At 39.7% G+C, this 27,266-nt stretch overlaps 4 protein-coding genes across 4 annotated transcripts in view; all 4 read left to right on the top strand.

Annotated features, from left to right (window-relative positions):
* Positions 1–997: 997 nt before the first annotated feature.
* Positions 998–5,574, top strand: LOC306779642 (extracellular calcium-sensing receptor-like; the record flags this gene model as incomplete). Its single annotated transcript, XM_079271608.1, has 8 exons — positions 998–1,146; positions 1,501–1,795; positions 1,888–2,177; positions 2,482–2,777; positions 3,406–3,611; positions 3,755–3,976; positions 4,458–4,581; positions 4,670–5,574. The coding sequence occupies exons 1-8, from the start codon at positions 1,040–1,042 to the stop codon at positions 5,572–5,574; spliced, it is 2,445 nt and encodes an 814-aa protein (XP_079127734.1). The 5' UTR covers positions 998–1,039.
* Positions 5,575–7,385: 1,811 nt separating this feature from the next.
* On the top strand, positions 7,386–10,382 carry LOC306779641 (extracellular calcium-sensing receptor-like; the record flags this gene model as incomplete). The annotated part of the gene is made up of 6 exons (XM_079271607.1): positions 7,386–7,646; positions 7,742–8,031; positions 8,336–8,631; positions 9,259–9,464; positions 9,608–9,829; positions 10,308–10,382. The coding sequence occupies 6 exons, from the start codon at positions 7,386–7,388 to the stop codon at positions 10,380–10,382; spliced, it is 1,350 nt and encodes a 449-aa protein (XP_079127733.1).
* Positions 10,383–10,887: 505 nt separating this feature from the next.
* LOC306779640 (extracellular calcium-sensing receptor-like) lies at positions 10,888–14,926 on the top strand (the record flags this gene model as incomplete). Its single annotated transcript, XM_079271606.1, has 7 exons — positions 10,888–11,148; positions 11,244–11,533; positions 11,838–12,133; positions 12,761–12,966; positions 13,110–13,331; positions 13,810–13,933; positions 14,022–14,926. 7 exons carry the CDS (start codon positions 10,888–10,890, stop codon positions 14,924–14,926), a joined length of 2,304 nt encoding a protein of 767 aa, XP_079127732.1.
* A 1,750-nt stretch (positions 14,927–16,676) lies between these two features.
* The window catches only part of LOC306779639 (extracellular calcium-sensing receptor-like), a gene marked incomplete at its 3' end in the record, with an annotated part of 49,364 nt that continues 38,774 nt past the window's right edge, over positions 16,677–27,266 (top strand). The window contains exons 1-7 of the mRNA XM_079271605.1: positions 16,677–16,958; positions 17,054–17,343; positions 17,648–17,943; positions 18,571–18,776; positions 18,920–19,141; positions 19,622–19,745; positions 19,834–20,683. Coding sequence (XP_079127731.1) covers positions 16,698–16,958; positions 17,054–17,343; positions 17,648–17,943; positions 18,571–18,776; positions 18,920–19,141; positions 19,622–19,745; positions 19,834–20,683 — 2,249 coding nt within the window. The 5' untranslated portion in view covers positions 16,677–16,697. The remainder of the gene's footprint in view (positions 16,959–17,053; positions 17,344–17,647; positions 17,944–18,570; positions 18,777–18,919; positions 19,142–19,621; positions 19,746–19,833; positions 20,684–27,266) is intronic.

Genomic DNA, 27,266 nt, shown 5'->3' with positions numbered 1-27,266 from the left:
CAGAATCTAAACATTCCAGTCAAGCTCTCACTCCAACACATCAAAGAACTGTTCTACACACCTGATTCTCATCACCTGCAGCTTACCTATGTGCACTTCATACATTAATACTCCAATCTGTGATCAATGTCAGAACTGCATGTACAATCACCCTGTGTTTTAGGTAAGGATACAAAAAAAACACAACACTAGATTGTAGCTTCAACAGCAACGTTCAGTATAAAGTTCATGATAAAACATTCAGTTTCACCTTGTTTAAATATTTACATTTTAAGTTGTTGTACATTAAATGTTTTATTAATTGTAATGTTTTGTGAAAGTCCTTTTTTTAATTATTGTTTTCTTATTTCACAAATATTATTTTATCAAGTTCTGAAAATATAGAAGAAAGTGAATCAATGAAGTAAAACAATTAAAATATGAATGTGTGTTTCTCTCTCTTTCATAAACTCAGTCCTACCTTGTTAATTTTTATGTGTTGGCATTATTGAATATGTGATTTAACAACACAAACAACCCATTTGTTAGGCTTAACTGTAATATGAGCTAAAACACAGCAAAAAGGTGTAAGCGTATAGGGATAATTAAGAAGATATTTAGTGTTTACAATGGTAAAATTAACAGAAGAGAAAATAAATATAGCACTGAGAGCAGAGTATATTGTGAACACATTTCACAAAATTCAACTTGGACAATAGTTAATCAAAGACCACTGGGTAAGAGCATCCTCTCTCTGACGTACAGTAAGCTGACGTACTGTCGGATGGAAGCTTCAATCTGAAAATCTATATTAACCTGTGAAAACACAGTATGCCCACATGAGGACAGTTGAGGGATGGAGATGTCAGCTCTCTTTATTGGTCTGATGCTGTCGCTGGGTTTGTGTGAGCTGAACTCAGCTGTTGCCTTGAATGGTTCTGGGGATGGTGTGAAACAAAGGGCTGGGCTTACAGAGGAGAGGACTGGTGTTGGGCTCAGCACTGAGGCTTCATCGGTTAAATGCAAGCTCCAGGGTACCACTCGTCTGCCTGCATTCTCAATGGATGGTGACTACGTTATTGGTGGTGTTTTCTCCATACATAACTACATGCACACAGTGAAGCATAACTACACCACCATGCCTGATTCAATAAGATGCTCAGGGAGGTTAGTAAGAGGGAGATGTGGGGACTAAGAGGATGTTACTCTGTGGGGATGGAAATGTTTATACTTTTTATTAATGTTAATTCATTAGTATGTATTATATTCACAAAATACAAGAGAATTGTTGTGATTTTTTTATTTGTTTACTGTAAACAATATGAAAACTAAAATTTGAGTTTAAAATAGCAAACTTTTATTAATCCGTGCATTAATATTATTGTGCAAATTGGACTGACATATTCTGTGTTGTGCTTTTTGGTGTTCAGTTCTCCCATATTATGTATTTGTATGAAAATAGTGAATTGTCCTCATATGTCGGACATTATTTTAAACAGTGACACGTGTGTCTGTGTGCAGCATTGACTCCCGTGAACTGCGCTTTTCACGCGCAATGATCTTTGCCATCGAGGAGATTAACAACAGCACGGAGCTGCTACCGGGCATCAAACTCGGTTATCAGATCTACGACTCGTGCGCCTCTGTGCCTGTTGCGGTGCATGTGGCATTCCAGCTATCAAGCGGCCTGGACCCAGTGTTTTACACAGGTGACAATTGCTCACAATCTGGTACGGTGATGGCCATTGTTGGTGAGTCTGGGTCCACGCCATCCATCAGCATGTCACGCATCATCGGGCCCTTTAACATTCCTCAAGTAATATTTTGAATTTCTGCAAACTGTGTTGAACAGACCAGTGCTATTTTTTGCCCTTCCTGTTAAAACATTATACTGTCGTGTTCCTTTAGGTGAGTTACTTTGCCACTTGTGCATGCCTGTCCGATAAACAGCAGCACCCGAGTTTCTTCAGAACAATCCCGAGTGACCAGTTCCAGGCTGACGCTCTGGCCAAACTGGTAAAACACTTTGGTTGGACTTGGATAGGTGCCATCCGATCGGATTCGGATTATGGAAACAATGGCATGGCGTCTTTCCTGGACGCAGCACACAAAGAGGGGATCTGTGTGGAATACTCTGAATCTTTCTATCGGACCCACCCACGGAGCAGGATCCAGAGAGTAGCTGACATTATCCGCAGGTTTCTACATTCACTGATTATGTGCTTTTGTTCCCTGTGCTCATACTGACCTTCTGCACACAAATCCACAACAATGTTCTGTAAATATAAGACAGAAGACTATTTTCTCATTCTCGATGCACATTGGAAATGTATCTTTTTTTTCCGTGACGTGTATTTATCTCATATTTGTTAATGATCTTTATTGTGAAAATACTCAGTGGGAGAAAAAACTGTTTTAACTATCTCCATACATATGTATAAATATTTTGCAATATATTTTGTTTATATTGGTATTATACAATCTTCTGTAATTTCTCTCCAGGTCGACAGCTGTGGTTGTTGTGGCATTTACAGCTCCTGGAGACTTGAGGATTCTGCTGGAGGAGCTGTCACTCAAGCCCTCTCCACCTCGCCAGTGGATAGGCACTGAGGCCTGGGTAACTGACCCAGACATGCTGAGGTTCAGCTTCTGTGCTGGAGCAATCGGATTTGGCATTGAGAAATCTGTCATCCCTGGTCTGAGAGACTTCCTGCTGGACCTCTCTCCCTCTAAAGTGGCGGCCTCTCCAGTGCTTACTGAGTTCTGGGAGGATGAATTCAACTGCAGGCTGGGACAAAGTGAGACAGTTTGGCTGATCTTTAACATAACTGACACTCACAGATGGGTCTTTGTCTGTGTTGTGTTTTTTTATTCTGTCTGAGTGGAGCAGCAGCTGCTTTAACAACCCAACCCCAGAGTGATTTAAAGTGAAATCTAGTGTTATTGAACAAAGACATGGAGTAAAAATAAGGTGCATCTCTGTTAATAATCGAACGTGAAATGATGATCTTTCAGGTCAAGCCAAGTCACTCTGCTGGCTTGAAGGAGATGTCAACACTAAAGTCCTGAACACAAGCACAAACTATATAGACAATCTTTAGGCCACCAAGCTAAAAAAAAGTCCAAAGAATTGTACTTTCAAGTATGTATCAGTTACAATATATGTAAATATGTAGGTTGGTCTGAATATACAATTGTATTGACGTGGATTTCAAATCATTTATTCGTTTAAAAGACATTTAAAAGTGCTTTGAAATGTAATGGAAAATAAGCATGTTTTATAAGGGAATTACAATAATATATATACGAGTTTCTACAAAACACGTTTAACAGGTTAAATGAAACTAAAGAAGAACATTATACAAAAGAAAGAATGATGTAAGTGTCAAGGCTAAAAAAAACCTTCCTGTCTTTGTGTGTTTTTAGGATCAGCCACAAATAAAAATGCGTGCGATGGAACTGAAGACATAGAGATGATCCAGAGCCCGTACACTGACACATCTCAGCTCCGAATCACTAACATGGTGTACAAGGCTGTTTATGCAATAGCACATGCCATTCATAATGCAATGTGTCAGGAAACACACTCTATAACTCAATGTGACAAATTCACCAGCATAAAGTCCAAACAGGTCAGTCAGAACAATTAAGTGAACAACCCCAATGTCCCTTTTTTGCTGTACTGAACTGTTTCCTAAATGAAGTACTCATTTTAGTATACAGTACATTGTTTTATTTCTCGCCCTCACCGTCTTCCGTTACTTCGTCCTCACAGGTTCTCACTCAGTTGAAGAAAGTTAAGTTTTCCCAAAATGGTTATGATGTGTCATTTGATGCTAACGGGGATCCTGTGGCCACATACGAGCTGATTAACTGGCAACAAAGTGAGAGTGGTAGCATTGAGTTGGTGACAGTAGGGCACTACGATGCATCACTGCCGGAGGGCCAGGAATTCCATATCAATAGGAACCTCACCTGGGTGGAGGGTCGCACACAAGTAGGGACCCCAAAATGAATGTTATAACATATTCCAATTTAAAATTTGGTGATAAGTGTTCTTGGTCCCTGTTCCTCCAGTCCTTACTGGCTGTGAAGAGATCTGTTCTAAAGTTACATCATTTTCAGTCTCACATCACACTTAATAGTTTCAACTAAAGAGTTCCCTTGCTGAGTTGTGGCAGAGGAATAGTAACAAAAAATGGGACTTTGTCCAAAAAGACTAACTTTGGAAGATAACCACTTGCTTTGTCCAAGCCAGACTGCTGAAGCCTCATTTTGGCTTTAGTTGAACTTTAGAACGCATTTTTACACAACTGTGGATTTGTTTCCACCAGTCGCTGCATTGACAAAACACATGTACACAATACACATATTGACATGCAAGTGTTGTTTTTAGACAGATCTGAACCTATCCTTTAATCATCGGCGCTTCGAAGCACACTTGAAGATGTGTGAATTTGTTTGTGTCTATGTGCCAGGTGCCTTTGTCAGTGTGCTCTGATAGCTGTCCTGCAGGAACCCGTAAAGTGCTGCAGAAAGGAAAACCCATCTGCTGTTATGATTGTATTCTGTGTCCTGAGGGAGAGATTAGCAATGCTACAGGTATTATTTTTCCGACTGCATATCTACTGGACAACATCAACTATCGAGTACGACAGCTAAAAGGCATTTTTTGTTTGTCTTTTTTCAGATTCCCCTGAATGTTTCCCTTGTTCCAAGGAATTTTGGCCTAATGCAAAGAGAGACACTTGTCTCCCCAAGCCTGTAGAGTTTCTTTCCTTCAATGAGGCCCTGGGAATCATTCTGGCAGCATTCTCAGTTGGTGGTGCCTGTCTTACCATTATAACAGCGGCTGTGTTCCATCGTCACAGGACATCCCCGATTGTCAGAGCCAACAACTCTGAGCTGAGCTTCCTGCTGCTCTTCTCTCTGACTCTCTGTTTCTTATGCTCATTAACTTTCATTGGAGCACCCTCTGAGTGGTCCTGCATGCTGCGCCACACAACGTTTGGGATCACCTTCGTCCTCTGTATGTCTTGTGTTCTTGGAAAAACAATAGTCGTGTTAATGGCATTCAAAGCCACTCTCCCAGGTCGTAATGTCATGAAATGGTTTGGTCCTCCACAGCAAAGAATGACTGTAGTGTCTTTCACATCCATTCAAGTTGTAATATGTACTCTTTGGTTGGTTCTTAGTCCCCCTTTTCCAATGAAAAACCTAACCACATACAAGGAGCGGATCATCCTGGAGTGTGCATTAGGCTCAGCTATTGGGTTCTGGGCTGTGCTCGGGTACATCGGCCTGCTGGCTGTCTTTTGCTTTGTGTTAGCTGTCCTAGCCCGGAAACTACCTGATAATTTTAATGAAGCTAAGCTTATAACCTTCAGCATGCTGATATTCTGTGCAGTCTGGGTCACCTTTATCCCAGCATATGTCAGCTCTCCTGGTAAATTTACCGTGGCTGTGGAGATATTTGCCATTCTGGCATCCAGTTTTGGACTCATATTGTGTATATTTGCTCCAAAGTGTTTCATCATATTGTTTAAGCCAGAGAAAAACACCAAGAAACATTTAATGAACAAAAGCCAATTCTAAAAAAATCTGACTTTTTGTAAAAACTAAGATGGCAGTTGAAGGGACTTTTAATAAACATACATAACCCCAAAACAGGGAGAATTTGTCTTGCATGTGTATTCTTGGATAAAAATAAACCAATGTCCAGTTGGTACAGTTTCACATATATGCTCACTAGCATAATGTAAATAGCAGCATTGTCGATAATCAATCTGTTTCAATTCATCAAATTCAGAATCTAAACATTCCAGTCAAGCTCTCACTCCAACACATCAAAGAACTGTTCTACACACCTGATTCTCATCACCTGCAGCTTACCTATGTGCACTTCATACATTCATACTCCAATCTGTGATCAATGTCAGAACTGCATGTACAATCACCCTGTGTTTTAGGTAAGGATACAAAAAAAACACAACACTAGATTGTAGCTTCAACAGCAACGTTCAGTATAAAGTTCATGATAAAACATTCAGTTTCACCTTGTTTAAATATTTATATTTTAAGTTGTTGTACATTAAATGTTTTATTAATTGTAATGTTTTGTGAAAGTCCTTTTTTTAATTATTGTTTTCTTATTTCACAATAATTTTTTTATCGAGTTCTGAAAATATAGAAGAAAGTGAATAAATGAAGTAAAACAATTAAAATATGAATGTGTGTTTCTTTCTCTTTCATAAACTCAGTGATACCTTATTAATTTTTATGTGTTGGCATTATTGAATATGTGATTTAACCACACAAACAACCCATTTGTTAGGCTTAACTGTAATATGAGCTAAAACACAGCAAAAAGGTGTAAGGGTATAGAGATAATTAAGAAGATATTTAGTGTTTACAATGGTAAAATTAACAGAAGAGAAAATAAATATAGCACTTAGAGCAGAGTATATTATGAACACATTTCACAAAAAAAAACTTGGACAATAGTAAATCAAAGACCACTGGGTAAGAGCATCCTCTCTCTGACGTACAGTAAGCTGACGTGCTGTCGGATGGAAGCTTCAATCTGAAAATCTATATTAACCTGTGAAAACACAGTATGCCCACATGAGGACAGTTGAGGGATGGAGATGTCAGCTCTCTTTATTGGTCTGATGCTGTCGCTGGGTTTGTGTGAGCTGAACTCAGCTGTTGCCTTGAATGGTTCTGGGGATGGTGTGAAACAAAGGGCTGGGCTTACAGAGGAGAGGACTGGTGTTGGGCTCAGCACTGAGGCTTCATCGGTTAAATGCAAGCTCCAGGGTACCACTCGTCTGCCTGCATTCTCAATGGATGGTGACTACGTTATTGGTGGTGTTTTGCCCATACACCACTATGCGCACACAGTGAAGTATAACTACACCACCATGCCTGTTCCAATGAGATGCTCAGGGAGGTTAGTAAGAGGGAGAAGTGGGGGCTAAGAGGATGTTACTCTGTGGGGATGGAAATGTATTTATACTTTTATTTTAATTGTAATGCATTCGTATTTGGCCATCAAAAAGTATGTATTATATTCACAAAATAGTAAAGGATTGGAGTAGATTTTTTGTATTTGTTAACTGAAAACATTTAGAAAAGTAAAATTAGAGTTTAAAATAGCGAACAATCGTTAATCCATGCATTGAGATTATTGTGCAATTGGGATTGATATCTTAGTCCGTGTTGGGCGTGTTGTTTAGTTCTCCCAAATGATGTGTTTCTGGTAAAATTGTGTATTGTCCCCATATCACAGTGTGTGTGTGTGTGTGTGTGTGTGTGTGTGTGTGTGTGTGTGTGTGTGTGTGTGTGTGTGTGTGTGTTTGTCCATGTACAGCATTAACTCCCGTCATTTGCGCTTTTCACGCACAATGATATTCGCCATCGAGGAGATTAACAACAGCACGGAGCTGCTGCCGGGCATCAAACTCGGTTATCAGATCTACGACTCGTGCAACTCTATGCCTGTTGCGGTGCATGTGACATTCCAGCTATCAAGCGGCCTGGACCCAGTGTTTTACACAGGTGACAATTGCTCACAATCTGGTACAGTGATGGCCATTGTTGGTGAGTCTGGGTCCACACGATCCATCAGCATGTCACGCATCATCGGGCCCTTTAACATTCCTCAAGTAAATATTTTGTAGTTCGGCAAACCGTGTTGAACAGAAAACACTGCTATTTTTTGCCCTTCCTGTTAAAACATTATACTGTTGTGTTCCTTTAGGTGAGTTACTTTGCCACTTGTGCATGCCTGTCCGATAAGCAGCAGTACCCGAGTTTCTTCAGAACAATCCCGAGTGACCAGTTCCAGGCTGACGCTCTGGCCAAACTGGTAAAACACTTTGGTTGGACTTGGATAGGTGCCATCCGATCGGATTCGGATTATGGAAACAATGGCATGGCGTCTTTCCTGGACGCAGCACACAAAGAGGGGATCTGTGTGGAATACTCCGAATCTTTCCATCAGACCCACCCACGTAGCAGGATCCAGAGAGTAGCTGACATTATCCGCAGGTTTCTACATTCACTGATTATGTGCTCTTGTTCCCTGTGGTGACACTGATCTTCTGGACACAAATCCACAACAATGTTCTGTGAATATAAGACAGAAGAGCATTTTCTCATTTTACAGGCACATTGGAAATGTATCTTTTTTTTCTGTCACGTGTATTTATCTCATATTTGTTAATGATCTTTATTATGAAAATACTCAGTGGGAGCAAAAACTGTTTTAACTATCTCCATACATATGTATAAATATTTTGCAATATATTTTGTTTATATTGGTATTATACAATCTTCTGTAATTTCTCTCCAGGTCGACAGCTGTGGTTGTTGTGGCATTTACAGCTCCTGGAGACATGAGGATTCTGCTGGAGGAGCTGTCACTCAAGCCCTCTCCACCTCGCCAGTGGATAGGCAGTGAGGCCTGGGTAACTAACCCAGACTTGCTGAGGTTCAGCTTCTGTGCTGGAGCAATCGGATTTGGCATTGAGAAATCTGTCATCCCTGGTCTGAGAGACTTCCTGCTGGACCTCTCTCCCTCTAAAGTGGCGGCCTCTCCAGTGCTTACTGAGTTCTGGGAGGATGAATTCAACTGCAGGCTGGGCCAAAGTAGGAAAGTTTGGCTGATCTTTAACATAACTGACACTCACAGATGGGTCTTTGTCTGTGTTGTGTTTTTTTATTCTGTCTGAGTGGAGCAGCAGCTGCTTTAACAACCCAACCCCAGAGTGATATAAAGGGAAATCTATTGTTATGGAACAAAGACATGGAGTAAAAATAAGGTGCATCTCTGTCAATAGTCTAACTTGAAATGAGGATCTTTCAGGTCAAGTTAAGGCACTCTGCTGGCTTGAAGGAGATGTCAACACTAAAGTCCTGAACACAAGCACAAACTATGTAGACAATCTTTAGGCCACCAAGCTAAAAAAAGTCCAATAAATTGTACTTTCAAGTATGTATCAGTTACAATATATGTAAATATGTATGTTGGTCTAAATATACTGTTGTATTGACGTGGATTTCAAATCATTTATTCGTTTAAAAGACATTTAAAAGTGCTTTGAAATGTAATGGAAAATAAGCATGTTTTATAAGGGAATTACAATAATATATATACGAGTTTCTACAAAACACGTTTAACAGGTTCAATTAAACTAAAGAAGAACATTATACAAAAGAAAGAATGATGTAAGTGTCAAGGCAAAAAAAAACCTTCCTGTCTTTGTGTGTTTTTAGGATCAGCCACAAATAAAAATGCGTGCGATGGAACTGAAGACATAGAGATGATCCAGAGCCCGTACACTGACACATCTCAGCTCCGAATCACTAACATGGTGTACAAGGCTGTTTATGCAATAGCACATGCCATTCATAATGCAATGTGTCAGGAAACACACTCTATAACTCAATGTGACAAATTCACCAGCATAAAGTCCAAACAGGTCAGTCAGAACAATTAAGTGAACAACCCCAATGTCCCTTTTTTGCTGTACTGAACTGTTTCCTAAATGAAGTACTCATTTTAGTATACAGTACATTGTTTTATTTCTCGCCCTCACCGTCTTCCGTTACTTCGTCCTCACAGGTTCTCACTCAGTTGAAGAAAGTTAAGTTTTCCCAAAATGGTTATGATGTGTCATTTGATGCTAACGGGGATCCTGTGGCCACATACGAGCTGATTAACTGGCAACAAAGTGAGAGTGGTAGCATTGAGTTGGTGACAGTAGGGCACTACGATGCATCACTGCCGGAGGGCCAGGAATTCCATATCAATAGGAACCTCACCTGGGTGGAGGGTCGCACACAAGTAGGGACCCCAAAATGAATGTTATAACATATTCCAATTTAAAATTTGGTGATAATTGTTGGTCCCTTGTCCCTTCTTGGTCCCTGTTCCTCCAGTCCATACTGGCTGTGAAGAGATCTGTTCTAAAGTTACAGCATTTTCAGTCTCACATTCCACTTAATAGTTTCAACTAAAGAGTTCCCTTGCTGAGTTGCGGCAGAGGAATAGGAACAAAAAACGTGACTTCATCCATAAAGACGAACTTTGGAAGAAAACCACTTGCTTTGTCCAAGCCAGACTGCTGAAGCCTCATTTTGGCTTTAGCTGAACTTTAGAACGCATTTTTCCACAACTGTGGCTGCATTGACAAAACATATGTACACAATACACATATTGACATGCAAGTGTTGTATTTAGACAGATCTGAACCTATCCTTTAATCATCGGTGCTTCGAAGCACACCTGAATATCTGTGAATTTGTTTGTGTCTATGTGCCAGGTGCCTTTGTCAGTGTGCTCTGATAGCTGTCCTTGTTTTGCCCATACACCACTATGCGCACACAGTGAAGTATAACTACACCACCATGCCTGTTCCAATGAGATGCTCAGGGAGGTTAGTAAGAGGGAGAAGTGGGGGCTAAGAGGATGTTACTCTGTGGGGATGGAAATGTATTTATACTTTTATTTTAATTGTAATGCATTCGTATTTGGCCATCAAAAAGTATGTATTATATTCACAAAATAGTAAAGGATTGGAGTAGATTTTTTGTATTTGTTAACTGAAAACATTTAGAAAAGTAAAATTAGAGTTTAAAATAGCGAACAATCGTTAATCCATGCATTGAGATTATTGTGCAATTGGGATTGATATCTTAGTCCGTGTTGGGCGTGTTGTTTAGTTCTCCCAAATGATGTGTTTCTGGTAAAATTGTGTATTGTCCCCATATCACAGTGTGTGTGTGTGTGTGTGTGTGTGTGTGTGTGTGTGTGTGTGTGTGTGTGTGTGTGTGTGTGTGTGTGTGTGTGTGTGTTTGTCCATGTACAGCATTAACTCCCGTCATTTGCGCTTTTCACGCACAATGATATTCGCCATCGAGGAGATTAACAACAGCACGGAGCTGCTGCCGGGCATCAAACTCGGTTATCAGATCTACGACTCGTGCAACTCTATGCCTGTTGCGGTGCATGTGACATTCCAGCTATCAAGCGGCCTGGACCCAGTGTTTTACACAGGTGACAATTGCTCACAATCTGGTACAGTGATGGCCATTGTTGGTGAGTCTGGGTCCACACGATCCATCAGCATGTCACGCATCATCGGGCCCTTTAACATTCCTCAAGTAAATATTTTGTAGTTCGGCAAACCGTGTTGAACAGAAAACACTGCTATTTTTTGCCCTTCCTGTTAAAACATTATACTGTTGTGTTCCTTTAGGTGAGTTACTTTGCCACTTGTGCATGCCTGTCCGATAAGCAGCAGTACCCGAGTTTCTTCAGAACAATCCCGAGTGACCAGTTCCAGGCTGACGCTCTGGCCAAACTGGTAAAACACTTTGGTTGGACTTGGATAGGTGCCATCCGATCGGATTCGGATTATGGAAACAATGGCATGGCGTCTTTCCTGGACGCAGCACACAAAGAGGGGATCTGTGTGGAATACTCCGAATCTTTCCATCAGACCCACCCACGTAGCAGGATCCAGAGAGTAGCTGACATTATCCGCAGGTTTCTACATTCACTGATTATGTGCTCTTGTTCCCTGTGGTGACACTGATCTTCTGGACACAAATCCACAACAATGTTCTGTGAATATAAGACAGAAGAGCATTTTCTCATTTTACAGGCACATTGGAAATGTATCTTTTTTTTCTGTCACGTGTATTTATCTCATATTTGTTAATGATCTTTATTATGAAAATACTCAGTGGGAGCAAAAACTGTTTTAACTATCTCCATACATATGTATAAATATTTTGCAATATATTTTGTTTATATTGGTATTATACAATCTTCTGTAATTTCTCTCCAGGTCGACAGCTGTGGTTGTTGTGGCATTTACAGCTCCTGGAGACATGAGGATTCTGCTGGAGGAGCTGTCACTCAAGCCCTCTCCACCTCGCCAGTGGATAGGCAGTGAGGCCTGGGTAACTAACCCAGACTTGCTGAGGTTCAGCTTCTGTGCTGGAGCAATCGGATTTGGCATTGAGAAATCTGTCATCCCTGGTCTGAGAGACTTCCTGCTGGACCTCTCTCCCTCTAAAGTGGCGGCCTCTCCAGTGCTTACTGAGTTCTGGGAGGATGAATTCAACTGCAGGCTGGGCCAAAGTAGGAAAGTTTGGCTGATCTTTAACATAACTGACACTCACAGATGGGTCTTTGTCTGTGTTGTGTTTTTTTATTCTGTCTGAGTGGAGCAGCAGCTGCTTTAACAACCCAACCCCAGAGTGATATAAAGGGAAATCTATTGTTATGGAACAAAGACATGGAGTAAAAATAAGGTGCATCTCTGTCAATAGTCTAACTTGAAATGAGGATCTTTCAGGTCAAGTTAAGGCACTCTGCTGGCTTGAAGGAGATGTCAACACTAAAGTCCTGAACACAAGCACAAACTATGTAGACAATCTTTAGGCCACCAAGCTAAAAAAAGTCCAATAAATTGTACTTTCAAGTATGTATCAGTTACAATATATGTAAATATGTATGTTGGTCTAAATATACTGTTGTATTGACGTGGATTTCAAATCATTTATTCGTTTAAAAGACATTTAAAAGTGCTTTGAAATGTAATGGAAAATAAGCATGTTTTATAAGGGAATTACAATAATATATATACGAGTTTCTACAAAACACGTTTAACAGGTTCAATTAAACTAAAGAAGAACATTATACAAAAGAAAGAATGATGTAAGTGTCAAGGCAAAAAAAAACCTTCCTGTCTTTGTGTGTTTTTAGGATCAGCCACAAATAAAAATGCGTGCGATGGAACTGAAGACATAGAGATGATCCAGAGCCCGTACACTGACACATCTCAGCTCCGAATCACTAACATGGTGTACAAGGCTGTTTATGCAATAGCACATGCCATTCATAATGCAATGTGTCAGGAAACACACTCTATAACTCAATGTGACAAATTCACCAGCATAAAGTCCAAACAGGTCAGTCAGAACAATTAAGTGAACAACCCCAATGTCCCTTTTTTGCTGTACTGAACTGTTTCCTAAATGAAGTACTCATTTTAGTATACAGTACATTGTTTTATTTCTCGCCCTCACCGTCTTCCGTTACTTCGTCCTCACAGGTTCTCACTCAGTTGAAGAAAGTTAAGTTTTCCCAAAATGGTTATGATGTGTCATTTGATGCTAACGGGGATCCTGTGGCCACATACGAGCTGATTAACTGGCAACAAAGTGAGAGTGGTAGCATTGAGTTGGTGACAGTAGGGCACTACGATGCATCACTGCCGGAGGGCCAGGAATTCCATATCAATAGGAACCTCACCTGGGTGGAGGGTCGCACACAAGTAGGGACCCCAAAATGAATGTTATAACATATTCCAATTTAAAATTTGGTGATAATTGTTGGTCCCTTGTCCCTTCTTGGTCCCTGTTCCTCCAGTCCATACTGGCTGTGAAGAGATCTGTTCTAAAGTTACAGCATTTTCAGTCTCACATTCCACTTAATAGTTTCAACTAAAGAGTTCCCTTGCTGAGTTGCGGCAGAGGAATAGGAACAAAAAACGTGACTTCATCCATAAAGACGAACTTTGGAAGAAAACCACTTGCTTTGTCCAAGCCAGACTGCTGAAGCCTCATTTTGGCTTTAGCTGAACTTTAGAACGCATTTTTCCACAACTGTGGCTGCATTGACAAAACATATGTACACAATACACATATTGACATGCAAGTGTTGTATTTAGACAGATCTGAACCTATCCTTTAATCATCGGTGCTTCGAAGCACACCTGAATATCTGTGAATTTGTTTGTGTCTATGTGCCAGGTGCCTTTGTCAGTGTGCTCTGATAGCTGTCCTGCAGGAACCCGTAAAGTGCTGCAGAAAGGAAAACCCATCTGCTGTTATGATTGTATTCTGTGTCCTGAGGGAGAGATTAGCAATGCTACAGGTATTGTTTTTCCTACTGTATATCTACTGGACAACATCAAGTAACGAGTACGACAGCTAAAAGACATTTTTTGTTTGTATTTTTTCAGATTCCCCTGAATGTTTCCCTTGCTCCAAGGAATTTTGGCCTAATGCAAAGAGAGACACTTGTCTCCCCAAGCCTGTAGAGTTTCTTTCCTTCAATGAGGCCCTGGGAATCATTCTGGCAGCATTCTCAGTTGGTGGTGCCTGTCTTACCATTATAACAGCGGCTGTGTTCCATCGTCACAGGACATCCCCGATTGTCAGAGCCAACAACTCTGAGCTGAGCTTCCTGCTGCTCTTCTCTCTGACTCTCTGTTTCTTATGCTCATTAACTTTCATTGGAGCACCCTCTGAGTGGTCCTGCATGCTGCGCCACACAACGTTTGGGATCACCTTCGTCCTCTGTATGTCTTGTGTTCTTGGAAAAACAATAGTAGTGTTAATGGCATTCAAAGCCACTCTCCCAGGTCGTAATGTCATGAAATGGTTTGGTCCTCCACAGCAAAGAATGACTGTAGTGTCTTTCACGTTCATTCAAGTTGTAATATGTACTCTTTGGTTGGTTCTTAGTCCTCCTTTTCCAATGAAAAACCTAACCACATACAAGGAGAGGATCATCCTGGAGTGTGCATTAGGCTCAGCTATTGGGTTCTGGGCTGTGCTCGGGTATATCGGCCTGCTGGCTGTCTTTTGCTTTGTGTTAGCTGTCCTAGCCCGGAAACTACCTGATAATTTTAATGAAGCCAAGCTTATAACCTTCAGCATGCTGATATTCTGTGCAGTCTGGGTCACCTTTATCCCAGCATATGTCAGCTCTCCTGGTAAATTGACTGTGGCTGTGGAGATATTTGCCATTCTGGCCTCCAGTTTTGGACTCATATTGTGTATATTTGCTCCAAAGTGTTTCATCATATTGTTTAAGCCAGAGAAAAACACCAAGAAATATTTAATGAACAAAAGCCAATTCTAAAAAAATCTGACTTTTTGTAAAAACTAAGATGGCAGTTGAAGGGACTTTTAATAAACATACATAAGCCACAGAGGCCAAACAGGGAGAATTTATCTCGCATGTGTATTCTTGGCTAAAAATAAACCAATGTCCAGTTGGTACAGTTTCACATATATGCTCACTAGCATAATGTAAATATCAGCATTGTCGATAATCAATCTGTTTCAATTCATTAAATTCAGAATCTAAACATTCCAGTCAAGCTCTCACTCCAACACATCAAAGAACTGTTCTACACACCTGATTCTCATCACCTGCAGCTTACCTATGTGCACTTCATACATTAATACTCCAATCTGTGATCAATGTCAGAACTGCATGTACAATCACCCTGTGTTTTAGGTAAGGATACAAAAAAAACACAACACTAGATTGTAGCTTCAACAGCAACGTTCAGTATAAAGTTCATGATAAAACATTCAGTTTCACCTTGTTTAAATATTTACATTTTAAGTTGTTGTACATTAAATGTTTTATTAATTGTAATGTTTTGTGAAAGTCCTTTTTTTAATTATTGTTTTCTTATTTCACAAATATTATTTTATCAAGTTCTGAAAATATAGAAGAAAGTGAATCAATGAAGTAAAACAATTAAAATATGAATGTGTGTTTCTCTCTCTTTCATAAACTCAGTCCTACCTTGTTAATTTTTATGTGTTGGCATTATTGAATATGTGATTTAACAACACAAACAACCCATTTGTTAGGCTTAACTGTAATATGAGCTAAAACACAGCAAAAAGGTGTAAGCGTATAGGGATAATTAAGAAGATATTTAGTGTTTACAATGGTAAAATTAACAGAAGAGAAAATAAATATAGCACTGAGAGCAGAGTATATTGTGAACACATTTCACAAAATTCAACTTGGACAATAGTTAATCAAAGACCACTGGGTAAGAGCATCCTCTCTCTGACGTACAGTAAGCTGACGTACTGTCGGATGGAAGCTTCAATCTGAAAATCTATATTAACCTGTGAAAACACAGTATGCCCACATGAGGACAGTTGAGGGATGGAGATGTCAGCTCTCTTTATTGGTCTGATGCTGTCGCTGGGTTTGTGTGAGCTGAACTCAGCTGTTGCCTTGAATGGTTCTGGGGATGGTGTGAAACAAAGGGCTGGGCTTACAGAGGAGAGGACTGGTGTTGGGCTCAGCACTGAGGCTTCATCGGTTAAATGCAAGCTCCAGGGTACCACTCGTCTGCCTGCATTCTCAATGGATGGTGACTACGTTATTGGTGGTGTTTTGCCCATACACCACTATGCGCACACAGTGAAGTATAACTACACCACCATGCCTGTTCCAATGAGATGCTCAGGGAGGTTAGTAAGAGGGAGAAGTGGGGGCTAAGAGGATGTTACTCTGTGGGGATGGAAATGTATTTATACTTTCATTTTAATTGTAATGCATTAGTATTTGGCCATAAAATAAGAACGTATTATATTTACAAAATAGTAGAAGATTGGAGTCGATTTTTTGTATTTGTTAACTGAGAACATTATGAAAAGTAAAATTAGAGTTTAAAATAGCAAACTATTGTTAATGCGTGCATGAAGATTACTGTGCAATTGGGACTGATATCTTATTCCGTGTTGTGCTTGTTGGTGTTCAGTTCTCCCATATTATGTGTTTTGGTAAAATTGTGTATTGTCCCCATATCACAGTGTGTGTGTGTGTGTGTTTGTCCTTGTACAGCATTAACTCCCGTCATTTGCGCTTTTCACGCGCCATGATATTCGCCATCGAGGAGATTAACAACAACACGGAGCTGCTGCCGGGCATCAAACTCGGTTATCAGATCTACGACTCGTGCTCCTCTATGCCTGTTGCGGTGCATGTGACATTCCAGCTATCAAGCGGCCTGGACCCAGTGTTTTACACAGGTGACAATTGCTCACAATCTGGTACGGTGATGGCCATCGTTGGTGAGTCTGGGTCCACACGATCCATCAGCATGTCACGCATCATCGGGCCCTTTAACATTCCTCAAGTAAATATTTTGTATTTCGGCAAACCGTGTTGAACAGAAAACACTGCTATTTTTTGCCCTTCCTGTTAAAACATTATACTGTTGTGTTCCTTTAGGTGAGTTACTTTGCCACTTGTGCATGCCTGTCCGATAAGCAGCAGTACCCGAGTTTCTTCAGAACAATCCCGAGTGACCAGTTCCAGGCTGACGCTCTGGCCAAACTGGTAAAACACTTTGGTTGGACTTGGATAGGTGCCATCCGATCGGATTCGGATTATGGAAACAATGGCATGGCGTCTTTCCTGGACGCAGCACACAAAGAGGGGATCTGTGTGGAATACTCCGAATCTTTCCATCAGACCCACCCACGTAGCAGGATCCAGAGAGTAGCTGACATTATCCGCAGGTTTCTACATTCACTGATTATGTGCTCTTGTTCCCTGTGGTGACACTGATCTTCTGGACACAAATCCACAACAATGTTCTGTGAATATAAGACAGAAGAGCATTTTCTCATTTTACAGGCACATTGGAAATGTATCTTTTTTTTCTGTCACGTGTATTTATCTCATATTTGTTAATGATCTTTATTATGAAAATACTCAGTGGGAGCAAAAACTATTTTAACTATCTCCATACATATGTATAAATATTTTGCAATATATTTTGTTTATATTGGTATTATACAATCTTCTGTAATTTCTCTCCAGGTCGACAGCTGTGGTTGTTGTGGCATTTACAGCTCCTGGAGACATGAGGATTCTGCTGGAGGAGCTGTCACTCAAGCCCTCTCCACCTCGCCAGTGGATAGGCAGTGAGGCCTGGGTAACTAACCCAGACTTGCTGAGGTTCAGCTTCTGTGCTGGAGCAATCGGATTTGGCATTGAGAAATCTGTCATCCCTGGTCTGAGAGACTTCCTGCTGGACCTGTCTCCCTCTAAAGTGGCGGCCTCTCCAGTGCTTACTGAGTTCTGGGAGGATGAATTCAACTGCAGGCTGGGACAAAGTAGGAAAGTTTGGCTGATCTTTAACATAACTGACACTCACAGATGGGTCTTTGTCTGTGTTGTGTTTTTTTATTCTGTCTGAGTGGAGCAGCAGCTGCTTTAACAACCCAACCCCAGAGTGATATAAAGGGAAATCTATTGTTATGGAACAAAGACATGGAGTAAAAATAAGGTGCATCTCTGTCAATAGTCTAACTTGAAATGAGGATCTTTCAGGTCAAGTTAAGGCACTCTGCTGGCTTGAAGGAGATGTCAACACTAAAGTCCTGAACACAAGCACAAACTATATAGACAATCTTTAGGCCACCAAGCTAAAAAAAGTCCAATAAATTGTACTTTCAAGTATGTATCAGTTACAATATATGTAAATATGTATGTTGGTCTAAATATACTGTTGTATTGACGTGGATTTCAAATCATTTATTCGTTTAAAAGACATTTAAAAGTGCTTTGAAATGTAATGGAAAATAAGCATGTTTTATAAGGGAATTACAATAATATATATACGAGTTTCTACAAAACACGTTTAACAGGTTCAATTAAACTAAAGAAGAACATTATACAAAAGAAAGAATGATGTAAGTGTCAAGGCTAAAAAAAACCTTCCTGTCTTTGTGTGTTTTTAGGATCAGCCACAAATAAAAATGCGTGCGATGGAACTGAAGACATAGAGATGATCCAGAGCCCGTACACTGACACATCTCAGCTCCGAATCACTAACATGGTGTACAAGGCTGTTTATGCAATAGCACATGCCATTCATAATGCAATGTGTCAGGAAACACACTCTATAACTCAATGTGACAAATTCACCAGCATAAAGTCCAAACAGGTCAGTCAGAACAATTAAGTGAACAACCCCAATGTCCCTTTTTTGCTATACTGAACTGTTTCCTAAATGAAGTACTCATTTTAGTATACAGTACATTGTTTTATTTCTCGCCCTCACCGTCTTCCGTTACTTCGTCCTCACAGGTTCTCACTGAGTTGAAGAAAGTAAAGTTTTCCCAAAATGGTTATGATGTGTCATTTGATGCCAACGGGGATCCTGTGGCCACATACGAGCTGATTAACTGGCAACAAAGTGAGAGTGGTAGCATTGAGTTGGTGACAGTAGGGCACTACGATGCATCACTGCCGGAGGGCCAGGAATTCCATATCAATAGGAACCTCACCTGGGTGGAGGGTCGCACACAAGTAGGGACCCCAAAATGAATGTTATAACATATTCCAATTTAAAATTTGGTGATAAGTGTTCTTGGTCCCTGTTCCTCCAGTCCATACTGGCTGTGAAGAGATCTGTTCTAAAGTTACAGCATTTTCAGTCTCACATTCCACTTAATAGTTTCAACTAAAGAGTTCCCTTGCTGAGTTGCGGCAGAGGAATAGGAACAAAAAACGTGACTTTATCCATAAAGACGAACTTTGGAAGAAAACCACTTGCTTTGTCCAAGCCAGACTGCTGAAGCCTCATTTTGGCTTTAGTTGAACTTTACAACGCATTTTTCCACAACTGTGGATTTTTTCCACCAGTGGCTGCATTGACAAAACATATGTACACAATACACATATTGACATGCAAGTGTTGTATTTAGACAGATCTGAACCTATCCTTTAATCATCGGCGCTTCGAAGCACACTTGAAGATGTGTGAATTTGTTTGTGTCTATGTGCCAGGTGCCTTTGTCAGTGTGCTCTGATAGCTGTCCTGCAGGAACCCGTAAAGTGCTGCAGAAAGGAAAACCCATCTGCTGTTATGATTGTATTCTGTGTCCTGAGGGAGAGATTAGCAATGCTACAGGTATTGTTTTTCCTACTGCATATCTACTGGACAACATCAACTAACGAGTACGACAGCTAAAAGACATTTTTTGTTTGTATTTTTTCAGATTCCCCTGAATGTTTCCCTTGCTCCAAGGAATTTTGGCCTAATGCAAAGAGAGACACTTGTCTCCCCAAGCCTGTAGAGTTTCTTTCCTTCAATGAGGCCCTGGGAATCATTCTGGCAGCATTCTCAGTTGGTGGTGCCTGTCTTACCATTATAACAGCGGCTGTGTTCCATCGTCACAGGACATCCCCGATTGTCAGAGCCAACAACTCTGAGCTGAGCTTCCTGCTGCTCTTCTCTCTGACTCTCTGTTTCTTATGCTCATTAACTTTCATTGGAGCACCCTCTGAGTGGTCCTGCATGCTGCGCCACACAGCTTTTGGGATCACCTTCGTCCTCTGTATGTCTTGTGTTCTTGGAAAAACAATAGTAGTGTTAATGGCATTCACAGCCACTCTCCCAGGTCGTAATGTCATGAAATGGTTTGGTCCTCCACAGCAAAGAATGACTGTAGTGTCTTTCACGTTCATTCAAGTTGTAATATGTACTCTTTGGTTGGTTCTTAGTCCTCCTTTTCCAATGAAAAACCTAACCACATACAAGGAGAGGATCATCCTGGAGTGTGCATTGGGCTCAGTGATTGGGTTCTGGGCTGTGCTCGGGTATATCGGCCTGCTGGCTGTCTTTTGCTTTGTGTTAGCTGTCCTAGCCCGGAAACTACCTGATAATTTTAATGAAGCCAAGCTTATAACCTTCAGCATGCTGATATTCTGTGCAGTCTGGGTCACCTTTATCCCAGCATATGTCAGCTCTCCTGGTAAATTGACTGTGGCTGTGGAGATATTTGCCATTCTGGCCTCCAGTTTTGGACTCATATTGTGTATATTTGCTCCAAAGTGTTTCATCATATTGTTTAAGCCAGAGAAAAACACCAAGAAATATTTAATGAACAAAGGTCAATTCTAAAAAAATCTGACTTTTTGTAAAAACAAAGATGGCAGTTGAAGGGACTTTTAATAAACATACATAAGCCCCAGAGGCCAAACAGGGAGAATTTGTCTCGCATGTGTATTCTTGGCTAAAAATAAATCAATGTCCAGTTGGTACAGTTTCACATATATGCTCACTAGCATAATGTAAATATCAGCATTGTCGATAATCAATCTGTTTCAATTCATCAAATTCAGAATCTAAACATTCCAGTCAAGCTCTCACTCCAACACATCAAAGAACTGTTCTACACACCTGATTCTCATCACCTGCAGTTTACCTATGTGCACTTCATACATTTATACTCCAATCTGTGATCAATGTCAGAACTGCATGTATACAATCACCCTGTGTTTTAGGTAAGGATACAATAAAGACAAAAGACTAGATTATGCTCCAATTGCAACGTTCAGTATAAAGTTCATGATAAAACATTCAGTTTCACCTCGTTTAAATATTTACATTTTAAGTTGTTGTACATTAAATGTTTTATTAATTGTAATGTTTTGTGAAAGTCATTTTTTAAATTATTTTTTTCTTAATTCACAATCATTTTTTTATCAAGTTCTGAAAATATAGAAGAAAGTGAATAAATGAAGTAAAACAATTAAAATACTAGAAAAAGCATTTCCTGCTGAAAATGCGTTGGAATGCTGAAAGCTGAAATTAATTGTGAAAAAATTGCTGAAAATTAAGAAATGGGAGACTATCTGTCTGAAAAATGTTGAAGCCCGAAAGCATTTAAACTGCACTGCTGAAAAACCTTCTCGTTGAAATGTCTAACTATGGTGTCTGTAGCTGAAAGTATGAGGAAGAAGAAGGCTTTGAAAGTTGAAGTATAACAGGATTTGAAGATTTTCTCCATAGAGATCCCATTCAAAAGAAAATTGCAAAAAGCTTAATTCAAAAAGTTTAAATATTACAAATATTATTAAAGTAGCAGTAATAGTAGCAACAGCAAAAGTTGAAGTAGTAGTTGTAGTAGTAGTAATACTAGAAATATTAGCAGTAGTAGTAGTTGTCGCAGTATTAGTAAGAGCATTCATTATTTCAACAAAAAAGCCTAATTTTGAGCTCAGCGTTTAAATACAGTTAATCCATGAGGCTTTTATTTTGAAAGGGTGGTGCTGGGTGGGGGAGAGGAGACATAATCATCATGTTTGACACACATAAACAGAGGTTATTAAATGACAGGCTTCATCACAAGCATTTCAATTAGAATTCAGTTAGAGACATCACGCACTCTAAGCTGCGCAATACACACCCATTATAAAGTCAGAAAAGTGCTGAAAAATCATAAAAGTTAAATTGCTGCAGTTCAAAAAGTATACAATATATCAAAAAGCTGAATAATGCGGCAATAGTTCAGGGTTTTCTCAACATTTGAAAGTTGAAATGGTGTCTTTAGCTGAAAGTATGAGGAAGTTGAAGGATTTGAAAGTTGAAGTGTAAGAGGATTTGAAAATCTTCTCCATAGAAACCCATTCAAAAGAAGTTGCTAAAAGCTTAATAATTCAAGTAGTTTAAAGGTTAGAAATAGAAAAAGTCATAGCAGAGATGAGTTGAAGGAGCTGAACATTGTGATAGTTGAACGGTTTCTGTAGCTTAAATAATGAAGAAGAGTTTCAAAAAAGGGGAGACGGAAGAAATAGTGGAATGAATGCTTCTGAAGAACGTTGGTCTGCAGACAGGAAACAGCCCCTCCAAATGAATGCAGTTCCTCATAGATGTCTGTATTTTATTTCAGTAGGAACAGGTTAAACAACAACAAAACACTGAATGATTCAAACAATTATATTTATAATTTATATGGAAAATAATCTAAATAAATGAAATAATAATGAATACAATGTATGTAGTGGTATTACTTTTACTCGTATGTAGACTAGTCAAGTAAACAACAATGTGAAATGTGAAATATCTGTTCCCAAAACAAACCTCTGGGTACAAACCAACAGAACTCCACAGCAACAAAGATCAGGAACAACTAGACTTATTCTCTAATGTTGATTTTCACTACCGGTAGTTGTTTTTTATGTATATTAACCAGAATGCAGTTTCCTTTAATTATGTTAACATAATCATGAACTTTTACAAGAAATTATATATTTGGAAATTGACCAGATTTAATTCGAAATTATAATTTATTTTACCAAATGTTTGTGATAGAAGTGTAACTTTTTCAATCACAACACAATTATGTGCATGTCTTTTTCAATTATATGTTCAATTTTGTTGAAAAAATCTCTTAGTATATTTCAAATGTTTTGTACTGTTTGTACAAACAGTAATAGTATTCTATAGATGTATATGATGTAGATAGAAGATCGAAAGAGGTGAGCGTGAGAGAGGAGAATCTCTCAGATTTCTTAAAAGATAGATCAGGTACCAGTAACCCAAAGCAAGTGAGTGGATCAGAGGATCAGTGGAGAGACAGAGAGTGGGCGAGATGAGAGACTCTCAGGTTTTCGTTCAACAGACAGGTTGTGATAACCATGTAATTTACTTCAGAATATAGGATTTCAGAAATCAGTTTCCAGTAATTTGTTCAGATGTTTTCCAATATCAAAGACAGAGTGGTAGATTGACAGGAAAGCTAGAGGAACCAATGCTTAGACAGAGTTGATAGAAGGTATAGGAAAGACAGAGAGCCAATATGATAGAGGAGAGGGGAGACAGCAGGACACCTGTAAGTCACAATAAAGACACACATTAGACAGCAGTCTGAATAACAAACTAAGTAACTTCTACCCTAAGCGAAAAGTTCAGTGAAGTGTCTGCTCATATGATCATAATGTAAACACATCATGACAGTATAACAGGTAATAGTGCACAGATTTATGTGAAATATCATGAAATGATATGTATATGATGGTATGAAATGATGGTATAGCTGTTTAGAAGTCTCACATTTTCACTAACTACAACTTCACTACAGTGTGTTTAAAACCTGCAGTATTAAGTGTTTTAAGTAAAAGTGTTGATTCACATGTGAACTTAGTGTCAAGTTACCACGGAGACACCAACTCTGATCTACAGTTAGAGACGGGAAGGAGGAGGCCAGAAGAAGTGGAGAGAGAGAAAGAAATGATCTTTACTTTCCTCTCAGAAAACCAGTGTGTCACAGCTCATTTCAATCTAGATCAAACTGTTATTCAGGGTGGGTCATTTAGTGTTGAGTACGTAATGGATGGATGTAATTCCTGTCGAGACTACATTAGGATGGGAAGTCATTCTTAATGTAAACCAATGTAATATTAGTTTAGTAACAGCAAAATCATAATTCATGTGTGTGAACTTACACTTCAGAGATGCAAGGAGTCACAGTGATGGTCTGCAATCAGAGACAGAAAGGAGGGGGATAGAAGGAGGAGCGGGAGGGTGAAATGTTTAGTTTAATTTCAGAAAACCATCATTACAGCTCATTTTATTTCCTTGTTAATTATCAAAGTCTCATTCAAGATCTAGAATTTCCCAGGAACTTATGTTAGTCTTCAATATATATATTTAAGTTGCTTTAGAGAGAATAAATCACACAAAATAAATTAATCTGGTGTCAATCTAAACAAAAGGAAAAGGTCTAAGATAGGGCTGCAACAACGAATCGATAAAATCGATAATCGATTTTTAAAATAGTTTTCATTATCGATTATCAAATTTCATAATCGATTCGTTGTGTCGCGCGATTATTACGCCACTCAATAAGTCGCGGAGATGTTTGACAAAAACAAAAGGGGAAAAAAGAGCGGAGCACAGCAGTTGTTGTGTGAAGTGGAGCTTCTAATGACGACCAAGACACGTCTGGTTTTGAACGGAACACTTTACTTCCTGAAAACTGCAGTTTAACAACTGTTACAGTGAACAGACCGCGCTCTTGCACCCGACATATACGTTAGGTTTTCACTTATCGTTATCATTGTTGTCGTATCATAGCACATTGCATGCATCATGCTACTTCCTGTCTCTTCACAGTAAAATCACTTCCGTTTTCATGCTCTTCACAATAAAAGTAAACATGCGATCAAACAATTTACAACAGAGGAAAGACCATCGGACCCGTAACGTTGTTCTGAAAAATGGCGGAGGCAGAGGAATCAGTACGACCTAAGTCGGCCAAGGTGTGGGAGCATTTCACACTTAATAAATTGAAAAAGTGTGTTCATTGCAAGATATGCAAAAGCGACATGATATGGCACAGGAGCACCACGGCGATGATTCAGTTTGTGCGTGTAGTGTAGAGAACAAGTTCTGACGTTCAAACAAATCCTGTTAAGTTTTCTGATTTGTATTTTTCTTTATTTTTTATAAATGATTTATTGTTCCGACAGCTCAGGTCCCTTTAAACAAAAATATACATAACATGTATGTTTTTTTGTGTTAGTCCATTTGTTTTTTTTGTTTTTTAATTATTACTTTAACAGCTCAGGGATATTCAAGAAGCAACCTGTTTGTGCACTTTCTGAAGATCAGTTCTGCTTTTGAATAAAGGGTTGGAAATTAATGCTTTTGTTTTTTTATCCGATTAATCGAAAAAAGAATCACCCAATTAATCGATTATTAAATAAAATATATTCATTTACTGTTAAATAATATGCGCTATAATTGTAAAGCTTATATTGCGGAGTTGTGAGGTCACTGTAAGTAGGTCAAAAACGCAGAATGGGGCATTCCGTCACCCGTTCGTACGATAGGAACAGATACAGTGGCCCTGAAAGTAACGCTTGCTTAAACCACCAGATTAGGGCAGAAACTGCCATCTTAGAGTAAGAAAAGAGCTCTTTTTATCTATTCACACAGAGACTTCGAAATAGTTTAGAACTGCACTCCTTTCATTTTCTTCACCTTAAGTGTTAACAATATGCTGTAGATCAACATTTCACACACACTGACGTTCCAGAGAAGGCAGGTTTCGGACGTGAGCCAGTGTGGATGAAGCTGTCCAGAGCTCCATCAGGCCATTTGAATGCTAGAAACAAATCCGCCTCTGCTTTGATTTTGACCAATGGCTCCACAAGGAGAACCAGATGGACACGCCTGCGCACTCTGCTATAAGCGCTCTTTGGTTTCACTTTTGGCACTCTTTGCTTTTGCTAGAGTCCGTGCACGTTTAACTGCTGGACATAATACTTCTGTCACAAATAAATCTTATTGCTTGAATTGAGCTAAACGCCTCGATCTCAGTCTGTTAACTCGTTCTTCATTCTTAACAGTTGCAGCCCTAGTTTAAGATACTTAACAGTTAAACACATCAAGTTATGTGGTCTATTGTCAATTTCAGTTACAGCATGTCCGTACTTACCAGCCAAAGCACAGATGTTGATCAATGTTCTCTTTGCCTAAGAGAGGAAACACATTATTATCTTCTGTGTGTATGAGCAATAAAGGGTTAAAACTAGCAGAACTACAGAACACCCACAACTAATGACAGCTCCATCTCAGCTCTATGTCAGGGCTCACTGTGGACTAATAATGGATTATCTAATGTCTCTGTATACTGAATATATTGTTGAACAGGGTGGAGGTGTTGCGAAGTTGTGAGGCCTCGACACAGCCAGGTCCCGGTTATCCAGAGTTAAAACAAGGCTCGTATAAGATTGCACCTGTTAGACAGACAAGCTTCTGTTGTCCAAAACCCCCTGATGCACTGATGTGTACGGGTGGGCGCACACTCACACATACACACACACACACACACACACACTATTACACCCACCCGGTCAGATCAAGGTCAGGATGGTCTCATTCACCTACACACACACACACACGCATGCACGCTTCTCGGTTCATGCCGAGGGCAAGGGGAAGCCTGAAGTTCAAGCAGAGGGCGAGGACTGAGGCGCCATCAAGGCGGCCGGAGATGAGAGAGGCCCTTGAACAGGTGTGGGACATTAGGGTAGTAGAGACTTCAAAGACAAAGTCACTAGACCGAGTCGGCAGTCGTAGGAATGTAGGATAATTAATCATATAGAAGCGGGTACTTATATCAAAGCATACCCGGGGTTAAGGTCACGGGGGAGAAAGGGAGAATTTATGTGTCATCAATCAAGTTATGTGTGAAGTGTTCACGGTCCTGAGCCCCAGAAGAGTATAAATAGTGACAGGTTTCAAACCAAACGGAGCGTGTTGGGGAAGCCAGAGAGCGGTGTTGGTTGATGATTAAACTTTTCTCAGAAGATTGAACTCTGTCTGTAAACTACTTTGAAGGGGTTTTGAATACTTAGGTGATTTTTCCGTATATTTTTCAGTTAACAATTTTTTCTCTGTATTTTGGACCAAGAGATTATACTTTGATTTGAATACAAATAAATAAATAACAAATTGGTATTTTCGACCGACTCCATTTCTTCAAATTTCCAGAGAAGCCATAAGGAAGTGGTCACACCTCGCCGGACCATCCTCAGCCCCTGAGGTGAGTTTGAGCGACCTCCAGCACGGCACACTACTGATTGCATTCTTGATATGCTCCAAACACACTGATACTTATTCGAATTAGTTTCGCTCTAG

This window comes from Melanostigma gelatinosum (genome assembly GCF_949748355.1).
Source record: "Melanostigma gelatinosum genome assembly, chromosome: 7".
Lineage (NCBI taxonomy): Eukaryota > Metazoa > Chordata > Actinopteri > Perciformes > Zoarcidae > Melanostigma > Melanostigma gelatinosum.
Note: the sequence above shows the minus strand (reverse complement) of the source record. Positions and strands in the feature narration are given on the sequence as shown.